The sequence below is a fragment of the Juglans regia genome, chromosome 10, assembly GCF_001411555.2.
Source record: "Juglans regia cultivar Chandler chromosome 10, Walnut 2.0, whole genome shotgun sequence".
Taxonomy (NCBI): domain Eukaryota; kingdom Viridiplantae; phylum Streptophyta; class Magnoliopsida; order Fagales; family Juglandaceae; genus Juglans; species Juglans regia.
The window spans coordinates 22,969,905-22,996,760 of record NC_049910.1 but is presented as its reverse complement, the minus strand read 5'-3'; the positions used below and the strand labels follow the sequence as shown (position 1 = coordinate 22,996,760).

The following is a 26,856-nucleotide window of genomic DNA, read 5'->3' as shown; positions in this document are numbered from 1 at the left end:
AAAGGCTATTTCCTTTGATTTTTGTTATAATTCATTCAAATTTCAAAAATCAGAATTTTTATTCTACTATACTCATAACATATTCCTAGGAATAATCATGTTCTAAATCATGAACAAAAGTCATCAAAATCACTAAAATCATACTTGAACTTTTTGGTTTTTCTTCTAAGTTCAAAATAGAATTTTGTTTCTAACTTGTTTTGATCAAACTCTTGATCCATGACTTATAAAGAAGTGATCTTCAAACCAAAACATTACATGGTTTAAAAAGGTGTCCTAAAACAAATCCAAGCATCAAATTCAAGATCACATGGTTAAACATCAACCAAAACATAAATTTAGCCAAGAACATCATCACTTTGGCCAAACCGAATATCTCCTTGCATAAACTATCATATCTTTTAAACTAACATCAAATATCTTCCAAATAACATTCTAACATGTATATAAGAGGCTTAGGATCTTCCAATAAAAATATCAAAGCCATTGGGATAAGATTAAACCATAAAAGATTTAAACTTTCTCAAAATATAAACTGTTTTTCCTCTTCCAGTTTCTAGATCTAAGAAAATATTTCACCAAAACTTTTAATCATGCAAAAAATCCCCAACCAATAATCATATACACATGTTAACAGTACTCCATAAAAAGTTCGGACCAAGATCTATTCATTAGCTTGGTCAAAAACTCCAAAATATAACACACTCTCCAGTTTATCGCCCAAAATGACCTTTCTGGGTTATAAACAACTTTTTACCAATCAAATAATATCCAAATGGAACAAATAAGATATCCACATAAACTAGATTCCAAAATAAACAACTTTTATGAAGGAAACTTGGTGATAAACCACTTACCAAATCTTTGAAACAGGCATTCAAAAGAGGTAAGAAAAACTGCCCGAGAGTATCTTTTGTGTTCTATGAAGGAAAAGTGTAAAGGAGGGTTGCTTTTCATGGGAAGTGGACTGGAGAGCCTCTTGTACAAGTTATGGAAAGTGATAGGATTGAAAGGAAGCTTGAGTGTTGCCCTTTTCTTCTCATAAAAATCAGTCCAAGATCTTTTCTCAAGGTGGAGTGTAAGAGTGAAAGAGTGAGGTGGCCTTTTAACTTTGTACTTCAAGAACCTTCTAGGGCCTTCTTGTAAAGATCTGGCCAGCCAAGTGGGGGTACAAAACTTAGCCATGAAGCAATCCTATGGTGACCAAATTCGTGGGCCTTAATGGGCCTAAACCGAATGGGCCTAAATTTTGGGGTTTAAAAAGGGTTTGGGTTGCTATCAAGCCCAAATCCAATATCACTTGGCCTAATCAATTTTCCAAGGTTAAGAAGGTTGGATAATGATGTTCTAACAAAAATTTGAAGGATTACTAGCATGTGGAAGTGATTTAATCAAATGATTAAACACAATGCTAGAAATCGGATTAGAAAATGTTTAGAGGCCAACTTTAGGGTTTTGGGGAAACCGTTTAGGGTTCCGATTTCAACAATGCTTTTGGGCTTTCAATTGGATTCCCACGATTTAGGGTTTCACTAGGATTGAAACCCTCTTTGATCTGGCACAATTTGGTTGAGCAGACGAAACAAAGTTTTGCTTAAGTGGCATGATTTCACACCTTGATTCCTTCAAATCCATCAAACGCTCCTCCTAGTGCCAAGTGTCTAATATTATTCACTAAATGTGGCTAAAATCTTGGCAAGTGTCCAAATAAAATTTCTCTAATCTAATTTGGACATTCCACACTATGATTTTGAAACATTGCAATTGGTGCGCTTACCAAGGTTACTATTCACTCCGAAAAAGTGAATCATAAACTTAGCACTAAAAATTCCTAAATATTCATATTAACCTACAGTGAAAATATTTTACCGAAATTCAAACTCGAAGTGCCCCTAAAAATAATTTCATAGTTTCAAACAGGCGTTTCGTCCGAAAATATGAAAATAAACTTATTGTGTCATAAAATCCTAAATAATCAACTGAGTCTAATGGCGTAGACCATAATGCATTATGACACTTCTAACTATCTCAAATAAATAAAACTCATATATTCTAGCACCATAGTGAGCGATAATGCTGACTATGCTGACAATGCTGACAGACTAAAACCTGTACGATTGATCGATTTGTATAAACTTATGGGGTTTCATGAGATTCCTAAAGTCAATAGAAATTCCACCAATGAATTTATAGATGGCTGTTACAGCATAAATGATCATCATCATCATTAGAACATCATATCAGAACAGAAGCCATGTATAATCCCAGTGGTAGGGTTGTGCATCTGCGGATAGCCAAGCATAACACAAATCACTCTGTCACCAAGGAGTGCACTCAAAGTAGAGACCACTTCTTTGAATCATGGCCGGGCCGTATCCATTATTATAACCTGTGGTTAGGCCGTATCTACTATTATTACCCATGGTTGGGCCGTATCCACTATTGTAACCCGTGGTTGGGCCGTATCCACTATTATTACCCGTGGTTGGGCGTATCCACTATTTTAACCCGTGGCAGGGCCGTAACTAAATAGAGCGGAAACAGAATTAAATTCAGAATCAAATAGTCATGCCAAATGTTTTCAAAAATCACATTTTATCCAAACAGAGTATTGAATAAAATCATATCATCTTCATAATCAAAGCAGATCCAAATCATATGTGTACAAATTTTCATATTCACTCATTTTGCATAGGTCAAAATAGAATGTAAAAAATAAGCTCTTGTCTACACCAATCATGACAAAAATGATTTCTCTTTCATCAGAGTTCAATGTGTAATGAAAAATAAATAACTGAGGTTATTTTCACATTTCTTTTCAAAACATATGATGCACCTTTTCGTAAATCAGCCCCAGTTCATTTTTATTTTATGCAAAATCTAGTATAGGAACCCCGCTTACCTGAACTTCCTAGCTTTTCCGAAATTTTCTCAAGAAATGCCGAACAAATATTAATCGTCACCTATAACACAATCACATAAATTTCCAATCGTACACATACTTCAATATTTAAGCCTAAGATGCTAAAATAACCTATTTTAATTTCTCAAAAACCTAAATTCACGTAATCCTCAAATATCGTCAAATTTCTCAATTCATCAATATCCAAAGAATTAGTCCGACTAAAACACAAAATCTAACTTATCTACTAATGAAATCAAATTATAAGATTTAATACTAGCTAATATATTTATACCAAAATATTTTAAAATTAAACAACTACAACTTATATTCATTTTGAAAATTAACTTAATCATATTTAAAACTCATATATTTAGTAATTTAACTTCTATCCATAAATATAAATTCTTATACTACAAATAAAATCCCACGCATAGCAGATGATAAAAACATGATCGGTACATAATCAAGGACATTTTGGGAAAGAAAAACTCATAACCTGCATGGCTTTTTGAAAACAAAAGGTGGGATTTACACACACGTAACAGTGGCCATGCTTACTGAGGAGGAAGGAGGGATGCAACGGCAGGGCTGGGCGGACGTCACTGGTGGTCTACACGGTGGCAGAGTACTGAGAGATAGAGATAAAGAGTGATGAGCGAGAGAGACAAAGTCATGATAGAAGGAGTGAAACACGTGTGCATGGAGGTGTTACTGAGAGAGAGAGAGAGAGAGAGAGAGGTGGTTGAGGCAGAGGGGTGCAGTTCAGTGGCTATGGTGGTTCTAATTAGTGGCCATGAACGAAGGTGGGGGTGGTGGTTGTGGTTCACGGTGCCCTCCAAGGATGCTCTGTTTTTGGGAGATAAAATAGAGAATTTCGACTTGGTAAAAGCTTTGGGTTGCTGTTCGCCATGGCTATGGAACGTGGTTCCGGTGGTTGGTCTGGGCGGATGTTTATGAGGGTGGATGAACCAGACGACAACTATGTGGAGGTGCTGGGGTGGTGCGGCAATGCATGGTGCAGGCTTTGTGCAAGCATTGCGTCAATTTCATGGGGAGCGTGAGTCTGGATGGTGCAACGGCTGGGTTGAAGAGGCTAGTAGATGTTGCAACTTGGTGGAGGGTTTGACGGAGGCTAAGCCGGAATGTGTCAAAAGTGGTGGTCTGGTGCTGCTACATAGAGGTGCAGGACTGGGTAGGTGGTGCACGATTGGAGTGGTTTGGGAGGAACTACACGAAGCTGGGTAGCGGCTACTCTTGGGATCGGAAAGAGACGATTGTGTATTCTAATGTGTGGTATATATAGGTGATTGAAAGACCAAATTAAAACCTTAGATATGGGAGAAAGTGGCGTGCATGCATAGGGATAAAACCGACATAAAATTGTGTAGAACGTGGAGTCTGAAAATAAGATAACACAGGCTTGGGCTTTATGATCCATAAAAAAACTGTAGTGAATAAAATAATAAATGGGCTCTTTCTTAAATTTTCTCAGCCCGTAAAATAGTACTTGAAAAATTTTAACTGGATTTTTCACAAACTTAACCCAAAATATGTAAAAAAAAAATAGGCTTGGCGCTGGGCCCGGGTGTTACAACCAAGCTGCTTTCTAATTTTTTTTTATACATGTATGAAGAGCCCAGTTAATTTTTGAGTATTAATTTTTTATATTGGTTACGGGTCCAAATTGTATTTTGGAGGATATCGAATTTTTTTTAATGGGCTTGCTATTATAGTAATTTCCTTAAATATTTTAGGGTCGAATGGAAAATCTTTTTTATGGGCTAAAATAAATAGAACTTGGCCCAATAAAATTTTTCTAAATATCGAAGATATTTTTGGACAAAAGATTTATTTTGGACATGAGGATTATGACTCAATTTATTTATCAAGTCCAAGCCCATTAAATTGTCCAATTCAAACACACTAGAGTTACAATTTAGAATCCCTTTCGTGATAAAATTCCTTAAACCACTGCCTTCTATATATTTAGATCTTTGGACATAAATCACGCCGCACCTTTTACCTAAATTTCCGTTAAGCACGACAAGGCCAACACAACACTCAGCATGCACATCCCACATCCCCACGTGTCTAGGAAACAAGCACGGTAGCAAGCTTCCTACTACATGCGCATCTCTATCCCTCTACATTCACAGCAACTGTCCCTATATATATACAACATGTACACGTTAGACCCATACTGGTGTTCCTTCCTATAGGCTAGGGTTGTTGCACTGCATGATACACCAACTCTCTCCATACAAGATTTAGTCCCCTAGGCCACAACCACAAACACCAGCAACAACACCTATACAACAAACTAAATCGCTCCCTCTATCGTGGACCACCATGGAAACCAAACCCACTGCACCTGATCACCCACTACACCATAGTGCAACGCAGTCAATGTCCAGAAACCGAGAGCCACCCAAACACAAGGCACCAAGCCACCTGCCCACACTCAGCCTCCACCTCACAGCACAACATCCTTGAATGGAAACCCAACATGTAGAGATCACCCCGCACGACAGAAGCTGCCGAGCCCACCACTTAAACCTCCGCCGCACACCACCCACCACACAGCCACTATGAGACTCTCCCTACAAACCACTGCCCAGCCTAGTAGCAGTCAGCAACCTTGCACCGAGACCCATCAACGTACAACAACCACCACTGTCAACTGAAGCCCCTATTTTACAAACTAAAAATAGAGCAAGAACCATACCCACTTCCACACCAAAATCAGCCATTGTTTCACCTTTCAGACTAGCAACCTTCGCGGGTCAGCCACTACCGTCGTCGGTTATGCATTGCCCAACTCCAAGGTGCCTCTTAGAATCTTCACTGTCCCACCTCCTTTTCCGACCAACAGCACTGTAAGCCTTTATCCCTCTTGCTCTCTCACTCTCTATTCTCTCTCTCTCTTACTCTTCTCTTTTTCTCACTTAGTGCGCCGCAATTAGGACACCACCGTCGACCACACCCAGCCTCGTAGCAGCTCCGCCACTCTCAATGAGTTGTGGAGTTTTGCCCGGGTCGCACATTGGTTTCCTCCTGTAAGCCACTGTTTCCTTGTTTTGTTTTCAGTGTTTCACTTACAAGTTTTCATTTTTACTAAAATGCTCTTATACTCAACCTTTGGCAGAATATGTATTCAATTGGGATGGGCTATGTTGTAGTATAGGCTGACATGTTTATGGGCCACGGTTGGAATTATGGGTTTAATGTGTATAGTTTGATGTCGAGACCACCTGTATTCATGGAAAATTATAAGATCAATTTATGGAATATTAGGATTTAATCGTGTATTCATTTGAAGAAATTTTGTGAAAATGAAAGCATTTTGGGGAGGGTTGATATTTTAGGGTTCCGATGAAGTTTAGGCTTTAAAGAAAAATATCTAATTTTATATCTTAGGTTTTAATTACGAAGTATGTGTGCAATTGGAAATTTAGGCAGATTATGTAATTATTTTATAGGTGACGATTAATATTCCCTTGGCACTGTTGTAAAGAAATTTAGAGAAATTAAAAAGTTCAGGTAAGCAGGATTCCTATACTAGACTTTGCATCAAATAAATGAACTGAGGTCAATTTTGAAAAATATGCATATTTTCTAATGAAAAGAAAATTTAAAACAACTTCAATTATTTGTGCGACATTACTCATGAAATTTTGTATAAGAATACAGTATTTTTTGGCATGACTGGTGTAGACATGAGCTATATTTGGCATTTTGTTTCTGAACTGTGCAAAAGAGAGCGAATATAAAAATTTGTGGATAAATTATACTTTTGTGATTTGATTATGTTCTGTTCTGAAAATGTTATGTACTCTGATATGATATGATGTGATTTCTAAAACCTCTGGCATGATATTTTGTTTATGTTCTATTTTGACCTTACCAAGGGTGGAAAATTGTGGCCTCTGTTCGGGTTGGTATCAACTTTTTTGTTCTAGTGCACCTATTTTGGAAATGAAGTGGCTTTCTGCGTGGTCTTTCTTATGTGCACACCAAGGCTCCGAGAATAATATGGGGAAGATTCACATTCTGTTTCTGCTCGGTTGGCTACCAAGGTTTGTACAACCTTGCCACGGGAGTTGAACATGGAATTTTATTTTGATATGATGCTTCAGTTATGTTGTGCCAAAGGAATTTTGAATAAGAATAATTTTAAACTTTGGCTCATATTTTTGATAACATGTTTTGTAATACCCAGCTCCTTCTTACGTACACTTCTCTCTTTCTGACGTATGTTTCGTCTTTATGACGTAAGCAAATCCCGAAGGCAGAGATTATGTGATCATCTGCCTTTCTCACTAGCGTCTGCGAGCCACGTTATGCGTGCCAAACCACGATGGCGTGTCTCGAAAGATATCATGTGACTTATAGGGCATGCCCAGTGTTTTAAATATGCTGGAAATATTTATAAGGAGTATTTCCATCATTATTGAATTAAGATTTGATCTTAAATACGACAATCATAATATTATTGAAGAGCTCCAAAAATATTATAATTGCCGAAAATCATTTTAATATTATTATTAAAATGATTTCAATTATTTAAGATATTATAAGATTTAAATTATGTTGATAACTTTTATTAATTAAATGGTTTAATCCTTTTAAATATGTTAAGTGAGACTTCATTATTTTATTAATGATGGAGAATATTATTTTATAAACTAAAGTTAGTTTGAAATAATATTTACCTTAATTTCTCTAAGTGCTTTTAATTAAGTTAATGTTTTACGCATCTTCAAATCAGTGTTTTAATTCCTCGTCATTAGATCGTTGTGTAGATCCCCAGACGAAGGGACTGGGTTAAATACCTAGACCCCCTCTCTTTCCCTCTCATTTTCCCCGTAACCCTCTCTCTCCTCCCTCTCTCATTCGGCGTATGCTGTACGCAGATCCACCCCATGCCCGAACGGCTTAAGGCCTCAGCCCGGCACTGCCGTGCGTCACCCTTCCTCACCGCCGGCACCAATGGTTTGCTCTCCCTCCGGCGAGTCCATCCATGCTAACCTCTCCCTTTCTCCATTTCAGAACTGCACAGCCCGAATGCGCTAGTGCGCGTAGCGCCGCCCTCCAATGCCACCACTCCCTCGGCAGCTTCCTCTACCACCGGCCACCACTTCCCAGCGAGCTTGGCCTCTCCCATGCAGCCACCTTCCCTCCGTCGCACACATGCACGCACAAGGAGACCCACGCACGGCTTCACCGTGCGCGGCCCCTAGCGCCGCCGTGCGTAGCACCCACGGCCACCTAGCGACACCATGGCTCCTCCCCGAGCTCCTCCACGTGACCCATGGCCAGAAACCCCCTCCTCTACCTCACGGCTTCTCCCTCTCTCACGCATGGGTTGCACACCGTGCACCACCATGCACCGCCACCCACAGCTGGTAACCACCACCATCAGCCTCCTCAGGCTGCTACCAAACCAACCCAACCTCCCATGGCCCTGATCTGCCACCCACAAGAGCACACTCTCTCTCACTCTTCCACGGCTTATCCTCCATGGTACGGCCAGATCCGCCACCGTGAGCCACCGTGGCACCACCTTGACGCCACCACGAGATCCACCGCACCCCCCTTAGCTAAGTCATAGGTCCAAACCATCACTTTATGTGGTGGGTAACCACTGCACGTGATGGACAGCCATTGCGCGTGGTTGACTGCCACTGTACATGGCTAGATCGGCCATGTTATGCCCCTTGCCATCATCGTAAGGCTATTACGAGCCCTTCCAAGACCACACCTAGCTATCCAAATGCCTAAACAGTCACCGTACGTGAGTTAGCCGCCACGTACAACTCTTCCGACATCATCGGCTATGACGGTCAGCGAGCAACGCACGGGTTATCCCGTCGATGGTATAACCCTCTATCTCTCGTTAATTATGTTAGATATTGATTAGTTGACTAGGTTGTGGATTGTGTTGTTAGTATTGTGGAGTTGTGGCATTGTGATGAAGTGTTGGGCATTCTGTGTAGTGAAGTGTTGGGCTTGTCTGTGTTGTATGGAGGTGCATTGTGCTGTGTAATGTACTATGAAGTGTTGGGCGTAATTGGGAAGTGTGCTGTGTAGTGTGATTGGGGAATATGTGCTGTAATGGTGGCGTGGTGTATGTGGAATGGGTACAATGCACACTGAGTGTACTCTGTGTGTATGTGGCGTGTTGTATACGTTGGGAGTACAAGTGGAATGTACTCCATGTGATGGTGAGATGCACCATATGGCGAGTAAGCCATAATGGTGATGTGCCGTAGTGTGTATGAAGGGAGTACACGATGGGTGTACTCTGTGTGGGGTATGGTATATGTAAGGAGTACACGTGGAGTGTACTCTATGTGATGGAGCGATGCACCATATGGCGTGTATGCCATAGTGGTGATATGGCGTAACATGCATGGAGTATATGCAGAGTGTATCCCATGTAGTGGAGTGACGTACCATATGGCGAGTATGCCATAGTGGTGATGTGTCGTAGTGTGTATGAAGGGAGTATACGAGGAGTGTACTCCATGTGATATAGTGATGCACCATATGGCGTGTATGCCATAGTGGTGATGGAGTGTATGTAAAGGGAGTACGAGTGGAACTTACTCCATGTGATGGAGTGATGTACCATATGGCGAGTATGCCATAGTGGTGATGTGTCGTAGTGTGTATGAAGGGAGTAAACGAGGAGTGTACTCCTAGTGATATAGTGATGTACCATATGGCGGGTATGCCATAGTGGTGATGTGGTGTGTATGGATGGAGTACGTGTGGAATGTACTCCATATGATGGGTGATGCACCATATGGCGTGTATGCCATAGTGGTGATGGAGTGTATGTAAAGGGAGTACGAGTGGAACGTACCCCATGTGATGGAGTGATGTACCATATGGCAGGTATGCCATAGTGGTGATGTGGTATGTATGAGGGGAGTATACGTGGAATGTACTCCACGTGGCAGCGACACTCCGTGTGGCGTGTCATAGAGATAAGGATGGTTATGTGATTGATGGGCATGGAACGTGATAGATAGTGTCGGGAACTGTGGAACAGTGTCCCAAAGTAGTTATGGCGTAGCCTATAGTCTGAGGTGACAGGTGTCACTGTGATGGACTTATGGCCAAGAGTATGCGCAAAGTAGCGGAACAAGTATAAGAGTGCGCAGCGGAAGCATGACTGGGGAATGTCACGAAATGACATGACTACTGACAGTCGTGCTTGTGATGGGTGAAGTAGTGGAATAAGTGTAAGAGTACGCAACAGAAGCATGACTGGGCAACGTCACGAAGTGACGTGGTTATTGGAAGTCATGCTTATGATGGGTGAAGTGTTAAAGTGTAGGAATGGCATAACGGGAACGTGATGAGATGAGTCAGGAGGAACCGTACTCTTGATGAGTCAGGAGTTGACATAGCAGTGATGGGTAACGCGACAAAGTCACGGTGTAGCTAGGGGTTAATTCTGAGCTATATAACATGACATGAAATGTACTTATGAATGGAGTCTTGTCGTGTTAAGTGTTGGGATAAACTGTCAAAGGGACGGGTAGCGTGAAGAGTCATGCTAGCCAGGTTAAGAGAAGATTGGTATCGGAGTATGGCCCTTGTCCCTACGAGCAGGTGATCAACGTGTTATATAGGTTGATCATAGGTGATAAAGGGGTAAGGTACCTATGTAATATGGTGAGAGACATGTGCCGAACGGATTCACCATATGTAATGGGTAATCGGTCATGAGCATAGTTGCCCGGTGCTTAAGCTTCAGAGTTGGCTTAGAGCCATGTGTCTTGTATGGATGGGAATGAGGATTTAGTGTGGACTAAGATGCATGAAAGTAGTGACGGATGCATCGTTAGGATTGAGATGTGTGATTACATCGGTCGGAATCATGCCTCGAATGTGGTTGTAAGAAGAGTAAGACGAATGTCTTAATGTCTTAATCCTAAGGTGAATAATGGGTTCACTTTAGTGGATGAGCACTCGAGACAAGACTTTGAGTTGGAAGTTGTGGTGACCGTAAGTGGTCCCCGAAAGGTTTAACATAGTAAATGGCACGTAAGTGCACCGGATAGAAGGAGAGTGTTCTAAGTATAGCGTAGTTCTATTTATAGTTTAAGTTACTTATGCATTAGATAGAGAATGATACTAAGGTTATGTATATGCATGTAGGTTGCCATCTGACAAGCACATGAATGGATTGAATGACATGCAAGTAGCATGGAGTCCAGGTAAGTGTTACGTTCATACTCTTCTAGAGTCTTCAAATATACAAGAAATGCTTTTCCCTTAAGATGCTCACGAAAAGAAACGAAAGACGCTTTAAGAAAGAAAATGCCAAGTGTTCAAAGGTATAAATATGTACGGCCCCTTCTTGGCAGCCCCTGTTTACGCAATCAAAGTATTAATTGTATGCATGTGAATGGATGACTATACGCTGTATCTATTGTATGTATTTTCTAAAAAAATCCATAAATTGATGAAGATGCATGAACGGCATGAAAGCGGATGCTTTTGTGAATCCTACGAACCGACGCTCTCATATGCGCCACGAGGTAACGCTCGTGGATGCCATGATTGACGACGTTCAAGGTGACGCTTATGGATGCCACGAAAGCTGACGTTTAAGCCCATGTATGTTCTTAAACGAAATTTTCCACGAACGAACTGTTAAAGAAAGGATAGAACTGAAATGAACTGAAAGACGAAAAGACCATTTTCGGGCTTACGTCCCAAACGATATTTTCTCACGAAAAGAAATGTTTTCTCATGAAAAGAAAGGACTGTTAAATGAAAGAACGAACTGAATGAAAGCTCCAGCTCTTTCGAGCTGACATGAACGCATGAATGAAAAGCAAGAAGTAAAGAAATGAAAGCATGAATGTATGAAGACACGTAACAGCCACATGACATAAATGAAAGGGTACCGATGAATGGGCAGAATGCAATGCCGGGTAAGTAGTACTGGAAGTGCACCCAGTGTTGCCCCCTATGAAAAGGGGTTCCCAACCCGTGGCCACGGGCGGAATTTTGGTCAAAAGGAAGACCGCTAACCCTAAACACACGAGGCGTAACAGTGTGTACTGGCCTATGAAAGCGATAAGAATGAATGGATGTATGCATGTATGTACGAACGCACGAATGCACAAACCTTTAAGAAATGAAGGCACTGACGGGGGACACGTTTTAAAGAAAGGAAAGCCATTTAAAAAGCAAAGCCCCGTCAGTGAAGCTTTTCAAAAGAACGCACGCACGCACGAACTCTTGAAGAAATAAAGGCACTGATGGGAGAAACGTTTTATGAAAAGGATGCCTATGTTTTAAAAAGAGAAAAACCCCATCCAGTGATGTTTTCAAACGAATGCACGTAAGCACGCATGCATGCATGTAATAGTATGTACGAGTGATGAATGCATGAATGAAAACCTATGTTATTATATTTTAACTGTATGAAGTAATGCTTACAAGTCTTCGACTCATTTTAGTTTTTATGCATGTCCCTCCCCCCACAGGAACTGCATGATCGGGAAGGACACGGCCCATGGGGAAGAGCACGGAAGTCTGGGCACGAGTTTTAAACGTACGAGAGGCCTTTTTATTATAAGAATTATGTTTTCCGCTGTAAACCTCTTTTATGTCAAAGCACATTTTATTTATAAATGTGGAGTCTCGCACCCTGTGTATGCAAGTGAAAAGTTTTAAATAGGACAGTAATTCTCATCGTCCTTTTATAAAAATATTTTGGAAGAAGTCTCACCACAAGGACGGGCGTTACATGTTTTGATTCTACAATCTGAAAATAAAAATATTTTGTTCGGCAGTCTGAACTCTGTAAATACTCATGTTTGCACACTAGTATATGTTCTCTGCTTGCTGAGTTATTGATAACTCACCCCTTATCTCCACAATATTTTTCAGATAATTTTGATGCATCAACTGGAAGTCAGGAATAGGGAGTACTAGCAAGTTTTGATGACCGTAGAAGATTAAGTGCTTTAGGGTACAAGGTCTTTTTGGAGAGTCTTTATGGTAGTATTGATATTTTATACTGCTTTGGTATTTTGAGTCATGGATATTTCTGAATTTTTGTGAAAATTTTTATGTATGTTATTAAGGTACTTCTTCGATGTTTATGTGATTTTTATCACTCTTTTCTTTATGAAAAATATCATTTTCCCTCCAATACTATTGAATATATTTTATTTCTAAATATTTTTATTTATTTTCTTGGATTTGAATGAATGAGAAGATTTAGTACAAAAGAAAAACATTTTGGTATAAAAGAAGAAACTACGGATCCAGACCGATGAGAGACAGCGAGATCTGAAGAGAGCCAATTAGATTTGGGCGAGGAGCCTTGTCCCGTGGGCAGCAACGAGATCTTTTTTGCCCAAAGGCAAGAAGACTTACCTCTCAGTAGGCGAGGAAACTTGCGACTAGAAGGTGCGAAGACTTGGCGACAAGGCTCTAGGCGGTTAGATTGGGTGACTACTCTAAACGACCAACTTAAAAGACCAACCTAAACGACATCGTGGGTAACAACTAGAAAAGGCGAAAGGAGTCTTTCATCCCGGTCGGGACTCTTTCCACTCGGTAGGTGAGGAGAGGCCCGTTCCTTTGTGACCCTCCACGCCCATTCATTTGTGACATCCACGCCCGCCAGTTATATTCAGCGCACATGACATCTACTTGCCTCTACCCTTTGAGTTCTGCAATCAATTTATTGGCGACCAAATCCTCCTGAACTCCACAAATCAAGCTGCATATCAATAAATCTTCATTTTTAGATAATTCTGATATTCTTGGGATAATTTCCTTTTATGTTAATATCTATATTTAGAAACCATTTTTCAGATTCTTAGTCTAGATTGTAGCCACATTTATTTTTTTTTCGGATTTAAGTTTTGACATCTATTTAATCCCGTCTTGTGGGATGAATGGGGAGTCGGGGTTCTCAATCTTAGTTTTAGTTTTAGTCTTTTATTGGTTTTTGAATCTTAGTTTTAGTTTTGAGTTTTAGAGAGTCTGAGTTTTGGTTTCAATAGTTCAGAGTTTATTATATTAGTTTCTTTCAAGGAGGCAGATATGGAGAGCAGAGGTGAGAGTCGCATGTTTTATCAACTGACTCCAACAAAGAATACTAGTTTTATTCTTTTTCTTTTTAATTTCAGTATGAACTAATTTTATTTTCTAGAACTTTGATGTAGCCTAACATTGAACACACAGTTTATATTCCAAGTTATTGTATTTTCAATATTTCCATAATTGAGTGTTTATTCATTGTTCTTATTGCTTACAATTTTCAAGCTAAATATTATTTGAATATTTTGGATTGCAATGAGACCGAGAGGTGATTTATGATTAAAGCTCTAAGATTAAACACCATTAGTGTGATTTTCAAAAAAAATCCAAAGAACTTAATGAGTCTCTAATTATTTAAATTCACATAAAGATATGAAGTTATTAGTTGGAGATATTTTTGGTATTGTTCGAGAGAAAATATTGAATAGTTAAGGAATTTTTATCATCAACTTGGGATAATTAGGATTCTATAACAAGGAAGAATAAATTGTGTGAGATTTGTTAGGTAAAGTCAAATGCTCTAGATCTATTCTTATTATTTTTAAAATCTTAATTTTAATGTTCTTTTCTTCAGTTTAATTTAGATAAACCATTATTAAAATTTTGATTTTCCAAATAGTAATTAATTTAGTAAATTTCAATACTCAATTGCATAATTATTCTCTGTGGGTTTGATAACCGTTTTCTTTAAAACACTTTACTTCTTGTTACGATTTTGTGTACTTGCAGATATATTTTTATGCAAACAAGCTTTTGGCCCCATTGTCGGGGAATAGTTATCCGTTACTGATATTGATACCAACTAGATTTTTACTACTTTGGATTTTATTTTTTCTACTTTGGATCTCAGTTCAGTTTTTCTTTTCAGGAATTAGAAGTGCATGCCCCAATCTAAATCATTAGAGCATACACCATTCGATCCCGAGATTGAAAGAAATTTACGTCGGATCAATAAAAGAAGAAGAAAGAGGTCACCGCCTCTAAATTTAAAATGGCCGACCAGGAGTACAAGGCGTTCAGAGATTATGCTATGTTGAAATTGCAGATCAGTTCCCAACTCTATCCAAGAAAATAGGTAAAATGAACGCTAATGTTATTCAATCTAATGTTGTTTGTGATCATTGCCCAAGAAATCATTCCAGTTTAGATTGCCAAGTGGCGAATCATTTTGCCCAACCGAGTTATGAACAAGCCCATTGCGTGTCCAATTTCCAACATCAAAATAATCTTTATTCAAACACATTCAATCCCGAATGGAGAAATCACCCTAATTTTTCATGGAACAATAACTAAGTGCTGGCTAAACCACGTCAACAGTTTCCACAGCAAGAGAAGAAGCCGACACTTGAAGATATGATCATGCAATACATGCAAAAGACTAATACGGTAAGTCAAAACAACTTAGCTCCATGCAGTACATGCAAAATACTGATATGGTAAATCAAACATGCTTACCAAGAAGATAACAGGGACTTTACCGAGCAACACTGTAACCAATCCGAAGAAACATGTCAAAGCCATAATGTTGAGAAGTGGGCAGACATATGACCAGCCATAGTCGGTAAATACCGAGAGAGATGAAGAAGCTACCAAAAATGTGGAGTCCGAGAAGAAGGAAACCGAGGATGAGGTGAAAGAAACCGATCGCGAGACAATCGACAAACATGCTGAGAAGACTAGAGAGAATAAAGGGGCTGTAAAACCCAAGAAATCCAGGGAGTTTATTTCTGAAACTTATTCTCCTTTAATTTATGATCCACCAATTAATTTTTCACAGAGATTAAGAAAAAATAAGATTGATAATCAGTTCTCTCTACAGTTAGCGACCGAGGAGAGCAGTGCAATTGTACAAAAGAAGGTGCCGCCTATGGAACTAGGTCTTAGGGAAGCAAAGCCGACCACCATCTCTCTACAATTGGTGAACATATCCATTAAATACCCAAGAGGACTCACTAGGACATACTGGTGAATGTTGATAAGTTCATCTTCCCAACCAACTTCATTGTACTCGACATGGAGGAGGACGAGGAGATCCATTTGATACAGGACCAACCTTTCCTTGCGACGGGGAGAACTTTAATTGATGTCCAGAAAGGGAAACTCATTTTAAGGGTTGAAAGAAGCAAGTCACTTATGACGTATTTAAATCCATGGAATTCCCTTCCGAGATACATTTTTGTTTTCAAATAAGTGACCGAGACGTGGTCATAGCCGATGTATGGAGCTGAATTCCCAAAGCTACCACGTAAGGAACCACCCAAGCTTGAACTCAAACTGCTTCCATCAAATTTAAGGAATGAATAGATCGGGGAGATCTCCAAGGAGTACACGTCTGCACCTTCAAGGAAAATATTCAATTGGAAGACCAGAAAAAAATAAAAAATAAAATTCAAGGGAGCATCTCTTACCTTCTCTCATTCTTTGCTTTAGTTTTTCTTCCTTTTTTCCATTGAAAACAATGTGATATTTAAGTTTGGGGAAAGGATATTATTTTATTCAAAATAATAATAATAATAATAATAATAATGATGATGATGATGATGATAAAACAATATGGTTTGATGAATAAAAAAACCAATGATAAGAATGTGATTGGAATTGATTATAATTTTTAGGAAAATTTCTCATTGCTTAAGTCTAGTTATTAATTCTTTAGTTGATCTTACTTAACTTGATATTTTCTATGTTCAATGAATGCTTCTTATGGTCATTAATTGTTTTGAGTACCTAGATAAATTTTATGTGAATTTTGTGAATTTATATGGTCTCAACTTACTCTAGAACTTGCTTGATTACACTCGAGGCGAGATCCTAGACAGAAAATTACTAGGGAAATGATTAAGGCATTCTTTGGACCGATTGAGCCTTTCAAGCTTACTTGTTTATTATCTTTATCTCTAGTCGCCCCTTTGAGCTTTATTAAAATATATTTTGGCCCTATATTTTATTTCTTGTAAACCTCATATTCCCTACCCTATTTGAGCTTAAACACTGATTTCCTTACCTTTAAAGAGACTAAGTTTACACAAAGTCACAGACTCACAAGAGCATGAAAGGCAAGAGAGGTAGAAGGTCTACAAGTAAAGTTTAGCATAGCAATATTATCAAAATCATAAGTTTGGGGGTGTGAAGTATCAACTCGTCTACTGTGTGGCCGATGAGAGTCATCCACAAAGGTAGTCAAAAAAGTAATATTCCCACACAAAAAAAAAAAAAAGAAGAAAAATCTGATCTGGTGAATAGAGGGGTAAAGAGAGAGATACTTGAAAGTGCAGTAAAAAGAGGTAGGTTGAGAGACTTACAATGATTGAGAAAGGATGTTTGTGTGAGAAGTGAGAATGCTCTATTTTGTTATATTGATGTTCAAACTTAAGTTCTCTTGCTTTGTTTGAATCCTACATTTTCTTTGTAGCCCTTACCCTAGTTACGTGATCAATGATAACCTATTGATCTCTAGTGATAGTTTTTGTTCTACATTAGTGAAGAGTGATTTGAAAAGCAAGCCTATGGAGTTTTTAGAGATCCATTATTGATTTATTTGTTTGCATAAAACTATCTGGGGAGCTAATAATGAAGTGAGAATGATGGGTAAGCATGAATGTGAGATGGATAATGCGGTGGAATTGGGTTTTGAATTAACTTTTGGACTTGATTGATCTGGAATGGTTCCTTTGAATTATAAACTTTTGACAATCTTTGTAGCAATAAATGTTATGAACCAAACCAATACTTCTTTTAAGTTTGGGGGTATTTGATAAGTGTTTTTTTTATATGATTTTTATCTTTTTTATTTATGAAAAATATCATTTTCCCTTCAATACTATTGATTTTATTTTATTTCTATATATTTTTATCTATTCTCCTGGATTTGAATGAATGAAAAGATTTAGTGTAAAAGAAGAGCATTTTGGTACTAAATAGATTTTTCTCTCCCAAAGGCAAGAAGACTTACCTCTCAGTAGGTGAGGAAACTCGCGACCAGAAGGCGCAACTAGAAGGCCCGAAGACTTGGCGACAATGGTCTAGGTGGTTAGATTGGGCAACTAGTCTAAATGACCAACTTAAAAGACCAATCTAAACGACATTGTGGCCAACAACTAGAAAAGGTGAGAGGAGTCTTTCATCCTGGTCGGGAGTCTTTCCACTCGATAGGCAAGGAGAAGCCTATTCCTTTGTGACCTCCACGCCCGTTCATTTGTGACCTCCACACCTGCCAGTTATATTCAGTGCACACGGAATCTACTCACCTCTACCCGTCTAAGTTCTATAATCAATCCATTAGAGATCAAATCCTCCCAAACTCTGCAAATCAAGCCGCATATCACTGAATCTTCCATTTTAGATAATTTCGATATTCTTGGGATAATTTCATTTTATGTTAATATCTATCTTTAGAAACTATTTTCTAGATTTTTAGGCTAGATTGTAGCCGCATCTATTTTGTTTCCGGATTTGAGTTTTGACATTTATTTAATCTCATCTTGTGGGATGAATAGGGAGTCGGGGTTCTTAATCTTAGTTTTAGTTTTAGTCTTTTTTAGGTTTTTGAATCTTAGTTTTAGTTTTGAGTTTTAGTGAGTTTGAACTTAAGTCTTGATAGTTCAGAGTTTATTATTTGAGTTTCTTTCAAGAATGCAGATCTGGAGAGCAAAGGCGAGAGCAGCATGTTTCATCAACTGACTCCAATGAAGAACACCAGTTTTATTCTTTTTCTTTTTAATTTCATTATGAACTAATTTTATTTTTTAGAGTTTTGATATAGCCTAACATTGAACACACAGTTTATATTCCAAGTTATTTTATTTACAATATTTTCATGATTGAGTGTTTATTCCTTATTCTTAATGCTTATAATCTTTTAGCTAATTATTGTTCGATCTTTTGGATTGCAATAAGATCGAGAGGTGATTTGTGATTAACACTTTAGGATTAAACACCATTAGTTGAGCAAAAACAAATATGCTTTACCGCGACTAGTGTGATTTTCAAGAAAATTCTAAAGTACTTAATGAGTCTTTAATTAGTTAAATTTACAAAGAGATATGGAGTTATTAGTTGGATATATTTTTGGTATTGTTCGAGAGATAATATTGAATTTAAGGGATTTTTATCATCAAGTTGAGATAATAGAGATTCTGTAACAAGGAAGAATAAATTGTGAGGGATTTGCTAGGTAAAGTCAAATGCTCTAGATCTATTCTTATTATTTTTAAAATCTTAATTTTAATGTTCTTTTCTTCAGTTTAATTTAGATAAATCATTTTTAAAATTTCAATTTTTCAAATAGTAATTAATTTAGTCAATTTCGATATTCAATAGCATAATTATTTCCTGTGGGTTCGATAACCATTTTCTTTAAAACACTTTACTGCTTGTTACGATTTTGTGCACTTGCAGGAATATTTTTATGTGAACACTGTTGAATGAATAAGTTAATATTTTATGGAGACCCTGGGTTATTTTAAATGTGTTATTCGAGATGATTTTAGGTGGTACGAGCTAACTCTCCGGACCCACGGGGATGGGTCATTACAGATTACCTAGAATCACATGAGCTGTGAAAATTGATTGATCATATTCTTTCAACTCATCCCGAACAATCAAGTTCAATATATGAACACAACATCTCATATGTAAGAACTCATGTTCCAAAATCGTATCATTTCTATTCCTTGTCTTTCTTTTGATATACAAAACTACCACATTATTTGAACTTGCATTATCAAGTGTAATTATAAATATTTTGGGCCTCCCCCATTCAAGCAAACACATTTCGATTTTTTTGCCTAGTGTCTCACCCTTATGATTTTCCACCTTACAAAAATTGACAGTTCTTTTGTGCATTTTCCAATCTTCATCAATAAAATGTGTGGTGAGACACATGTTGTTAAAATTTTGCATGGATGTCCATGTATCCGTGGTTAGACAAATGTGTTGCCCCTTAAGAGCACTTTTCAATTTGTCTTTCTCTCTCAAATAAAGTTTAAAAATATCTTTAGTAATCGTTACACGTGATGGAATTGCATTCCATCTAGGTTGCACATCAAGCATAAATTTCTTAAACCCCTACCCTTCCACATGTCTAAAAGGAAGCTCATCAACAACCACTATTTCTGCTAAAGCTTCTCTACAAGCCTTAACACTAAAAGCAATAGGTACAAGCCCCCCACTACTTGATCCAAACTGGAAACCTAATACAGATTGGTTTCTATCCACTTTCCTAAGTAGAGACTTCTTACATGTTTTTTCTAAGTGCCTCAACATTGATTTTGTGCCAATTATATTAGGATCACAAGCATAAGTCATCTCACAAAGGTTACAGGCAGCCCTAGGTCTCGACTTATCCTCAGTTTGATCTTTGTAAAATGATGTCAAACTACATATCTTTCCCTACCAATCCTAGGACCAGTAGATGGCTTACTTACATTAGATTTGAGAGAAAGCGGATTATTAGTCGTTGTTGATTCCATGGTCCTTTCCATTGAAGGTTGAACATCACTGAGTGTTTCTGTTTCATTTGAAGGATCCATATGGAGTAACAAAAATAAGAATAAATCTATAAGGATCCATTAGACAATGCAATCCATATACACAAACTGTCAAACACACACACATGTTGAGACTAATACACACACACTGAAACACACTCAGACACACAAACACACAAACACACATATAAATTCATTGAGAAGACAAGATCATCAATAATATTTATCAATAGCCAACCCATATTCCAGAAAAGATCAACATTACTTCCAAAAAAACTTCTGAATTTGATCTCCTATTCTTTAAGACATCATATCCTTATAATTAATTTACTGGGTTCTGGCTGTGTATTTTTCGACAAATATATTTTTTGAATAGTTTTTTATCTTTCTCTCCTCAATAATTATGATGGGAATTGAAGAGACGTGTGTCTAGAAAGTGACAGCCTAACTCAACCTTATCATATGAAGCTCACTGAATGTAGAAAAAATATAACCATATATATCAAAGAACGGAGCCCTATTACTCAGGTATATTGCTTTTTATCATAGATTAACAGGATTAATTCAAGCACAAATTCACAAATGATCATAGAAAAAATCGACACTGAAAAGGAATTCATAACCAATATCTATGGTCATCGAAGAACCCGAGAGGCAAGAACAGAACTTACCAAGATTGAGAGTGTTAAGCTTCGTTTTGTGGAACTGTAAGAATAATCCAACACTCACACACACAACAATATAACAAATTCCAAGGAAGAAGATGAACAAAAATCTCATAAATCTACTGGGTTATTCGAGGTAACCCAAACCTCCTTACAAAAAGCAAAAACCTTCAGAATATTCTCGATGTCCTTTCCCTTCACCCGTTTCCTCCATATACACGCATCATGCATTCCGTAATAGACTATAGAGTATGTAAACGTAACCATTACAATGCGAGCTATAGTGACAGGCAAAACGTACCGTTTGATTCCTACACCAAAAACAGCCATCACTACAATTAAACGACACTATTTATTTAATGCTCTAAATGACACAGACTCAACCACGACTACAATACCAAATAAATTCTAAAACGCAACGTTTACTTCCTTCACTCTGGCCGACGACGTCTTGAGTTCTCTTAAACTTCTCCACTTCAACTTCGATCTCTTCCAGTTCCACTTCCGCTGCACACGATCTTCCCCAATGTTGTTCTAGGGCTTCATAACAACTCCTTCCCCCTTATAGCACCTTTCCCACAAGGTGGGGATACTTTAACTAGAGCTTCCACAAAATTTCCTAGGTATTGTCTTCTTCACTAGCACCGATCCATTTGATAAAAACTTCTATTCATGCTTTGTTCCCATGTTGTTTCATGTGGAGCTGCACCACAACTTTGGGCTCTGGTTGCAACTCACCTTGAAGGTTGACGGGAGGAAGGGTGGCAAGCGGCTGGATTTGACTTCCAATTTTTCATTTGAGATAGGACACATGGAATGTGGGGTGAATCTTTGAAGATGCTGGAAGCTTCAGTCGATAAGCTACTTGGCCGATCCTCTATTTTGTCTGAAAGGGGCCATAATATCAAAGGGTGAGCTTGAGGTTGCGACAGACAGCCATAAAGCTTTGGCGGTAGGGTTGTAATTGCAGGTACACCCAATCTCCGACATCGAATTCTCTCTCTAATCTGTTTTTATCTGCATGGAATTTCATTCTAGCTTGTGATGTTGTTAAGTTTTCCTTTAGTAATTTCAGTATTTGCTCTCTGGTCCTCAGTGTCTGATCAACTAGATTGCTGGCTGAAGTCCCGAGAACATATGTCAGAAGTTGAGGGGGTGGGTAGCCATATAGTGCTTCAAATGGAGTGAGTTTTATAGCTGTGTGATAGGATGTATTATACCATCGTTTAGCGAATGATAACTAGTGGACCCAACTCTGTGGCTTAGCTCCTGCATAACACCTTAGATACCCCTCCGCACATTTGTTTAGGGTTTCCATTTGACCATCAGTCTGTGGGTGATAAGCCGAGTTGTGGTGGAGGTCAGTTCCCTGCAACTAGAAAAAAGCCTTCCAAAAGGCATTTACAAAGACTGGGTCCTTGTCAGTCACTATAGTCCGAGGCAACCAATGTACTTTAAAGATGTGGTTCATGAATTTAGTCGCCACTACAGAAGCGACATAGGCATGTGAGAGAGAAATGAACTGACCATATTTTGTAAACCGGTCAATGACCACAAAAATCACATTTTGACCTTGGGACATGGGCAGACCCTCTATGACGTCCATAGAGATATCTGTCTAGGCCTGTTGGGACAAGGCCAGGGGGTGCAATAGCCCTGCAGGTGGGGTTGTCTCATACTTCACCTTTTGACATGTGTCACACTCTCATACGAACCTCTTGACATCTTTTTTCATGCCTTTCCAGTAGAAGTCTCTCTTATCTAGTTGATATGTTTTCAAATAACTTGAGTGCCCACCATACGGGTGATCATGGATATAATGTAGTACCTTACTCTTAAAGGAAAAGTTGGGTACAATTACAATTCTCTTCTTTTTTAATAATACCCTTGCTGTATTTGATACTCTTTATGGCTAAACTGTCCTCTTGTAATTTTTTAAACATTTCCTGCACCTCAGGGGAGTGTTCAAAACTCTGCTTCAATTCCACGACCCAATCACTATTAGGGAAAGAGATAATTGCTAAAGATCCTTCCTCTTCCACATTTTCCTCCTCTCTCCTTGACAAAGCATCAACCATTAAGTTTTCCTTCCCTTTTTTGTACATTATCACAAAGTCATAGTCCATCAACTTGCTCACCCACTTTTGTTGGGCTATTGTACTAACCCTCTGTTCTAGCAGGTGTTTTAAGGCCTGCTGGTCTGCTTTAACAATGAACAATTGCCCTAGAATGTAGGGCCTCCATTTCCTCACAGCTGTGACTAAGGCTAAGGGCAGGTTTGGGGGGTGAGATGAGAATTTTGTGTTCTGTTTTAGTGTTTAAAATATTATGTTTTAGTATTATTATTGTTTTGGGATTTGAAAAAGTTGAATTGGGATTTGAAAAAGTTGAATTGTTTATTATATTTTGTATGGAGATTTGAAAAAGGTGTAATGATGAGATGAGATGAGATGAGATGAGAATTTTGTGTCTCATCCCACCCCCCAAACCTGCCCTAAGAGTTCCTTCTCATAGGTGGAGAAGAGAAGGGCTTTACCCTTGATTTCCTTACTCAAATATGCAAGAGGCTGTTCCAACTGCATTAGCACTACCCCAATTCCCTTTCCCTTTCCACTAGCGTCACACACAATAGTGAAGGGTTTTGAAAAGTCTGACAAATTAAGGACTGGTGGACTTGTAACTACTGACTTCAGCTCATTAAAAGCCCTCAAGGCTTCATCCAACCACAAAAAAAGTATTTGTTTCAAGTAAATCTGTAAGTGGTCTAGCAATTGTACTGTAGTTCTTGATAAATTTCCGATAATACCCCGTGAGGCCCAAAAAACCCCTAAGCGACTTCACACTTGTCGGAACAAGCCATTCCAGCATTGCTTTCACCTTGTTAGGATCGGCCATCACTCAATTTGCATTTATAACATGCCCCAAATAATCAACTTCCGGCACCCCAAAGTTACATTTGGACAGTTTGGCAAACAACTGATTTTTCTTCAAACTTTCCAGCACCTTCTCCAAATGCCCTAAATGTTCACTCCATCCCCTGCTGTATACTAGCATATCATCAAAAAATACTAGTACAAACTTCCTAAAATAGGGGCGAAAGATATGATTCATCAATCCTTAGAAAGTTGATGGAGCATTCGTTAACCCAAACGGCATAACCAAGAACTCATAATGCCTTTCATGAGTCTGAAATGTCGTTTTAGGCACATCCTCCGGGTCTACTCTTATTCAATGATAACCGGACCTTAAGTCCAATTTAGAAAACACTACCGACCCAAACAACTCATCCAATAACTCGTCAATTACCGGAATTGGAAACTTGTCCTTAACCGTCTCTTGGTTAAGGGCCCTATAGTCGATGCATATGCGCCAACTCCCATCCGCCTTTTGGACCAATAGTATGGGTGAAGAAAATGGACTGCTACTGGGTCTCACTACCCTTGTTTCCAACAATTCAGCAACGATTTTCTCAATCTCAGCCTTTTGATAATGTGGGTAACGGTAAGGTCTAGCTGTCACAGGCTGAGTTCCCTCCTTAAGGGTAATTTTATGGTCATGTTCCCTTGGCAGAGGCAGCCCCTTAGGGACCTCAAAGACCTCTTGAAAAGTGGTCAGGATTTTGTGGACATCCTACCCCCAATGGCAGTGTTTTATGCCTTTTTCCTCCTCCACTAAGTGCAAAAACAACCGTCTCCCCCTCTTAACTGAATTCAGCATGGCCTTATTACTGTCCTCAAGTGTGAGTTGTTCCAATCCAATTCCATCCAACTGAGTACCCCTTCCCTTATACATAAATTTCATAGTGAGAACTGAAAAATCCCACACGATAGGTCTCAATACTTCCAGCCATTCAATGCCCAATACCTAGTCACATCCTCCCAAAGATAGTACATAAAAAGAGGAACTGAAATTAGTACCTTGAACTCTTGTGGTAATCTCCTTGCAATGACCTTCACTTGTGATAACTTGCCCATTAGCTACTTTTACGGTCACCCTTTGAGAGGTGTCCATCACTATTTTGGCCTTTTGTACCACCGATGGGTCGATGAAGTTGTGTGTACTTTCTGAATTAATCAAAATCACCACCTACACCTTCCCAATTAGCCCCATCACTCTCATAGTTTTCAGACATGGTGTGCCCGTAATCGCATTTAAAGAAATCTCAGGTTCCACAGTCACAACCTGAGTTATTATGTCCCCTTCCACTTCCAAGGTTGAGGTCACCACGGTTTCTGTCCCACTATTTGCACATTCCTCAATAGTTTGGATTAAGTAAATCCTTGGGGATTTACATGCGTGGTTCGGGATCCACTTCTCCTCATAATGATAACATAAACCCTTCTTTCATTTTTCATCCATAGACAATGAGGATACTGCTCTTTGAAAGGTTTTCTGCCCCTTATTACTACCTTCAACTCCAAAAGTGGTGTCGTTAGGGCCATGACCAGTTAGCACCAATCCCCTCTCATTGTTCAACTTAATGGGTTTCTGAGTACTACTTATGTATTCCTCTTGAATCCGAACTAACCCAAAGGCAGCACCTAAATTAAGAGGATTAAACATACGTAGGGGCAACCTGATTTCATCTTTCAACCGCTGAGAAAACAACTCAGCTTATGACGGTCAGAGAGTCCACGTAACCTGTTGGATAGAGCCTCGAACTGTGCTTTGTAGCTAGCTACTGATGAAGTTTGCTTAAGATGAGTTAGAGTCTCCATAGGATCATCGTAAGCAGTTGGCCTGAAATGTACCAGCAAGGCTCGAGCCATTGTGTCCTAGCTATTAAACTGGGCTGTGTCAAGAGCATCCTGATACCACACCAAGGCTTCCCCCTCCGTGTGATAGGAAGCAATTAATAGGCGTTGAGCTTGGTTTTTTTGGTGATATTCAAAGTATTGTGTTGCTTTGAATATCCAATCTGATGGATTTTCCCCGTTGAAATGAGGAAAATCTAATCTGATTCCTTATGGAAAGCCACCCCTATTCTGATTTTGATCATCCTCATTTGTGTTTTGCAGGTCCCTGGCTAGTGTTGTTCTGATTTGCTACTAATGTGCACCATATCCATCAACTGGTCCATTCTAGTGTCTACGGTCTATTGGTTCCCACGCACTTCCCGCAACCCTTCCCCCAAAATGTCAATCTTGTGTTGAAGACCTTCAGGGTTGTTCTATTTGGATCATGTTGCTTCAACCATGGTTTTCTGTTTGGTTGGTTTTCTTGAGGTGAATGTGGGTCTGGAATGGTCAGGATTTTCTGGGTTGTATTTCAGGGTTGATCTATTTCTGGGTGTATGTGTTTTTGGGATGTATTTCTGGGTTTATGTATTTCTTGAATGGTTTGGAATGGTTGATTGTAATGGTGAAAGGTTAGGTCTGGTAAGTTCGGTGCTTGTGATACCACTTGTTAAGCTCTGTTTTCTGGAACTGTAAGAATAATCCAACACTCACACACACAGCAATATAAAAAATTCCGAAGAATATGAACAAAAATCTCATAAATCTACTGGGTTACTCGAGGTAACCCAAACCTCCTTATAGAAAGCAAAAACCTTCAGAATATTCTCGATGTCCTTTCCCTTCACCAGTTTCCTCCATATACACGCATCATGCATTCCGTAACAGACTGTAGAGTATGCTAACGTAATCATTACAAAGCGAGCTACAGTGACAGGCAAAACGTATCGTTTTATGCCTACACCAAAAACGGCCTTCAC

General features: G+C 38.9%; 1 protein-coding gene across 1 annotated transcript in view; it reads right to left on the bottom strand.

Annotated features, from left to right (window-relative positions):
* LOC118349674 overlaps window positions 1-24,035 on the bottom strand; it is a 28,296-nt gene extending 4,261 nt beyond the window's left edge. Inside the window, exons 1-2 of the mRNA XM_035695196.1 lie at window positions 23,966-24,035; window positions 23,630-23,853 (exon numbers count right to left, since the gene is read on the bottom strand). Coding sequence (XP_035551089.1) covers window positions 23,630-23,853; window positions 23,966-24,035 — 294 coding nt within the window. The remainder of the gene's footprint in view (window positions 1-23,629; window positions 23,854-23,965) is intronic.
* Window positions 24,036-26,856: the final 2,821 nt, after the last annotated feature.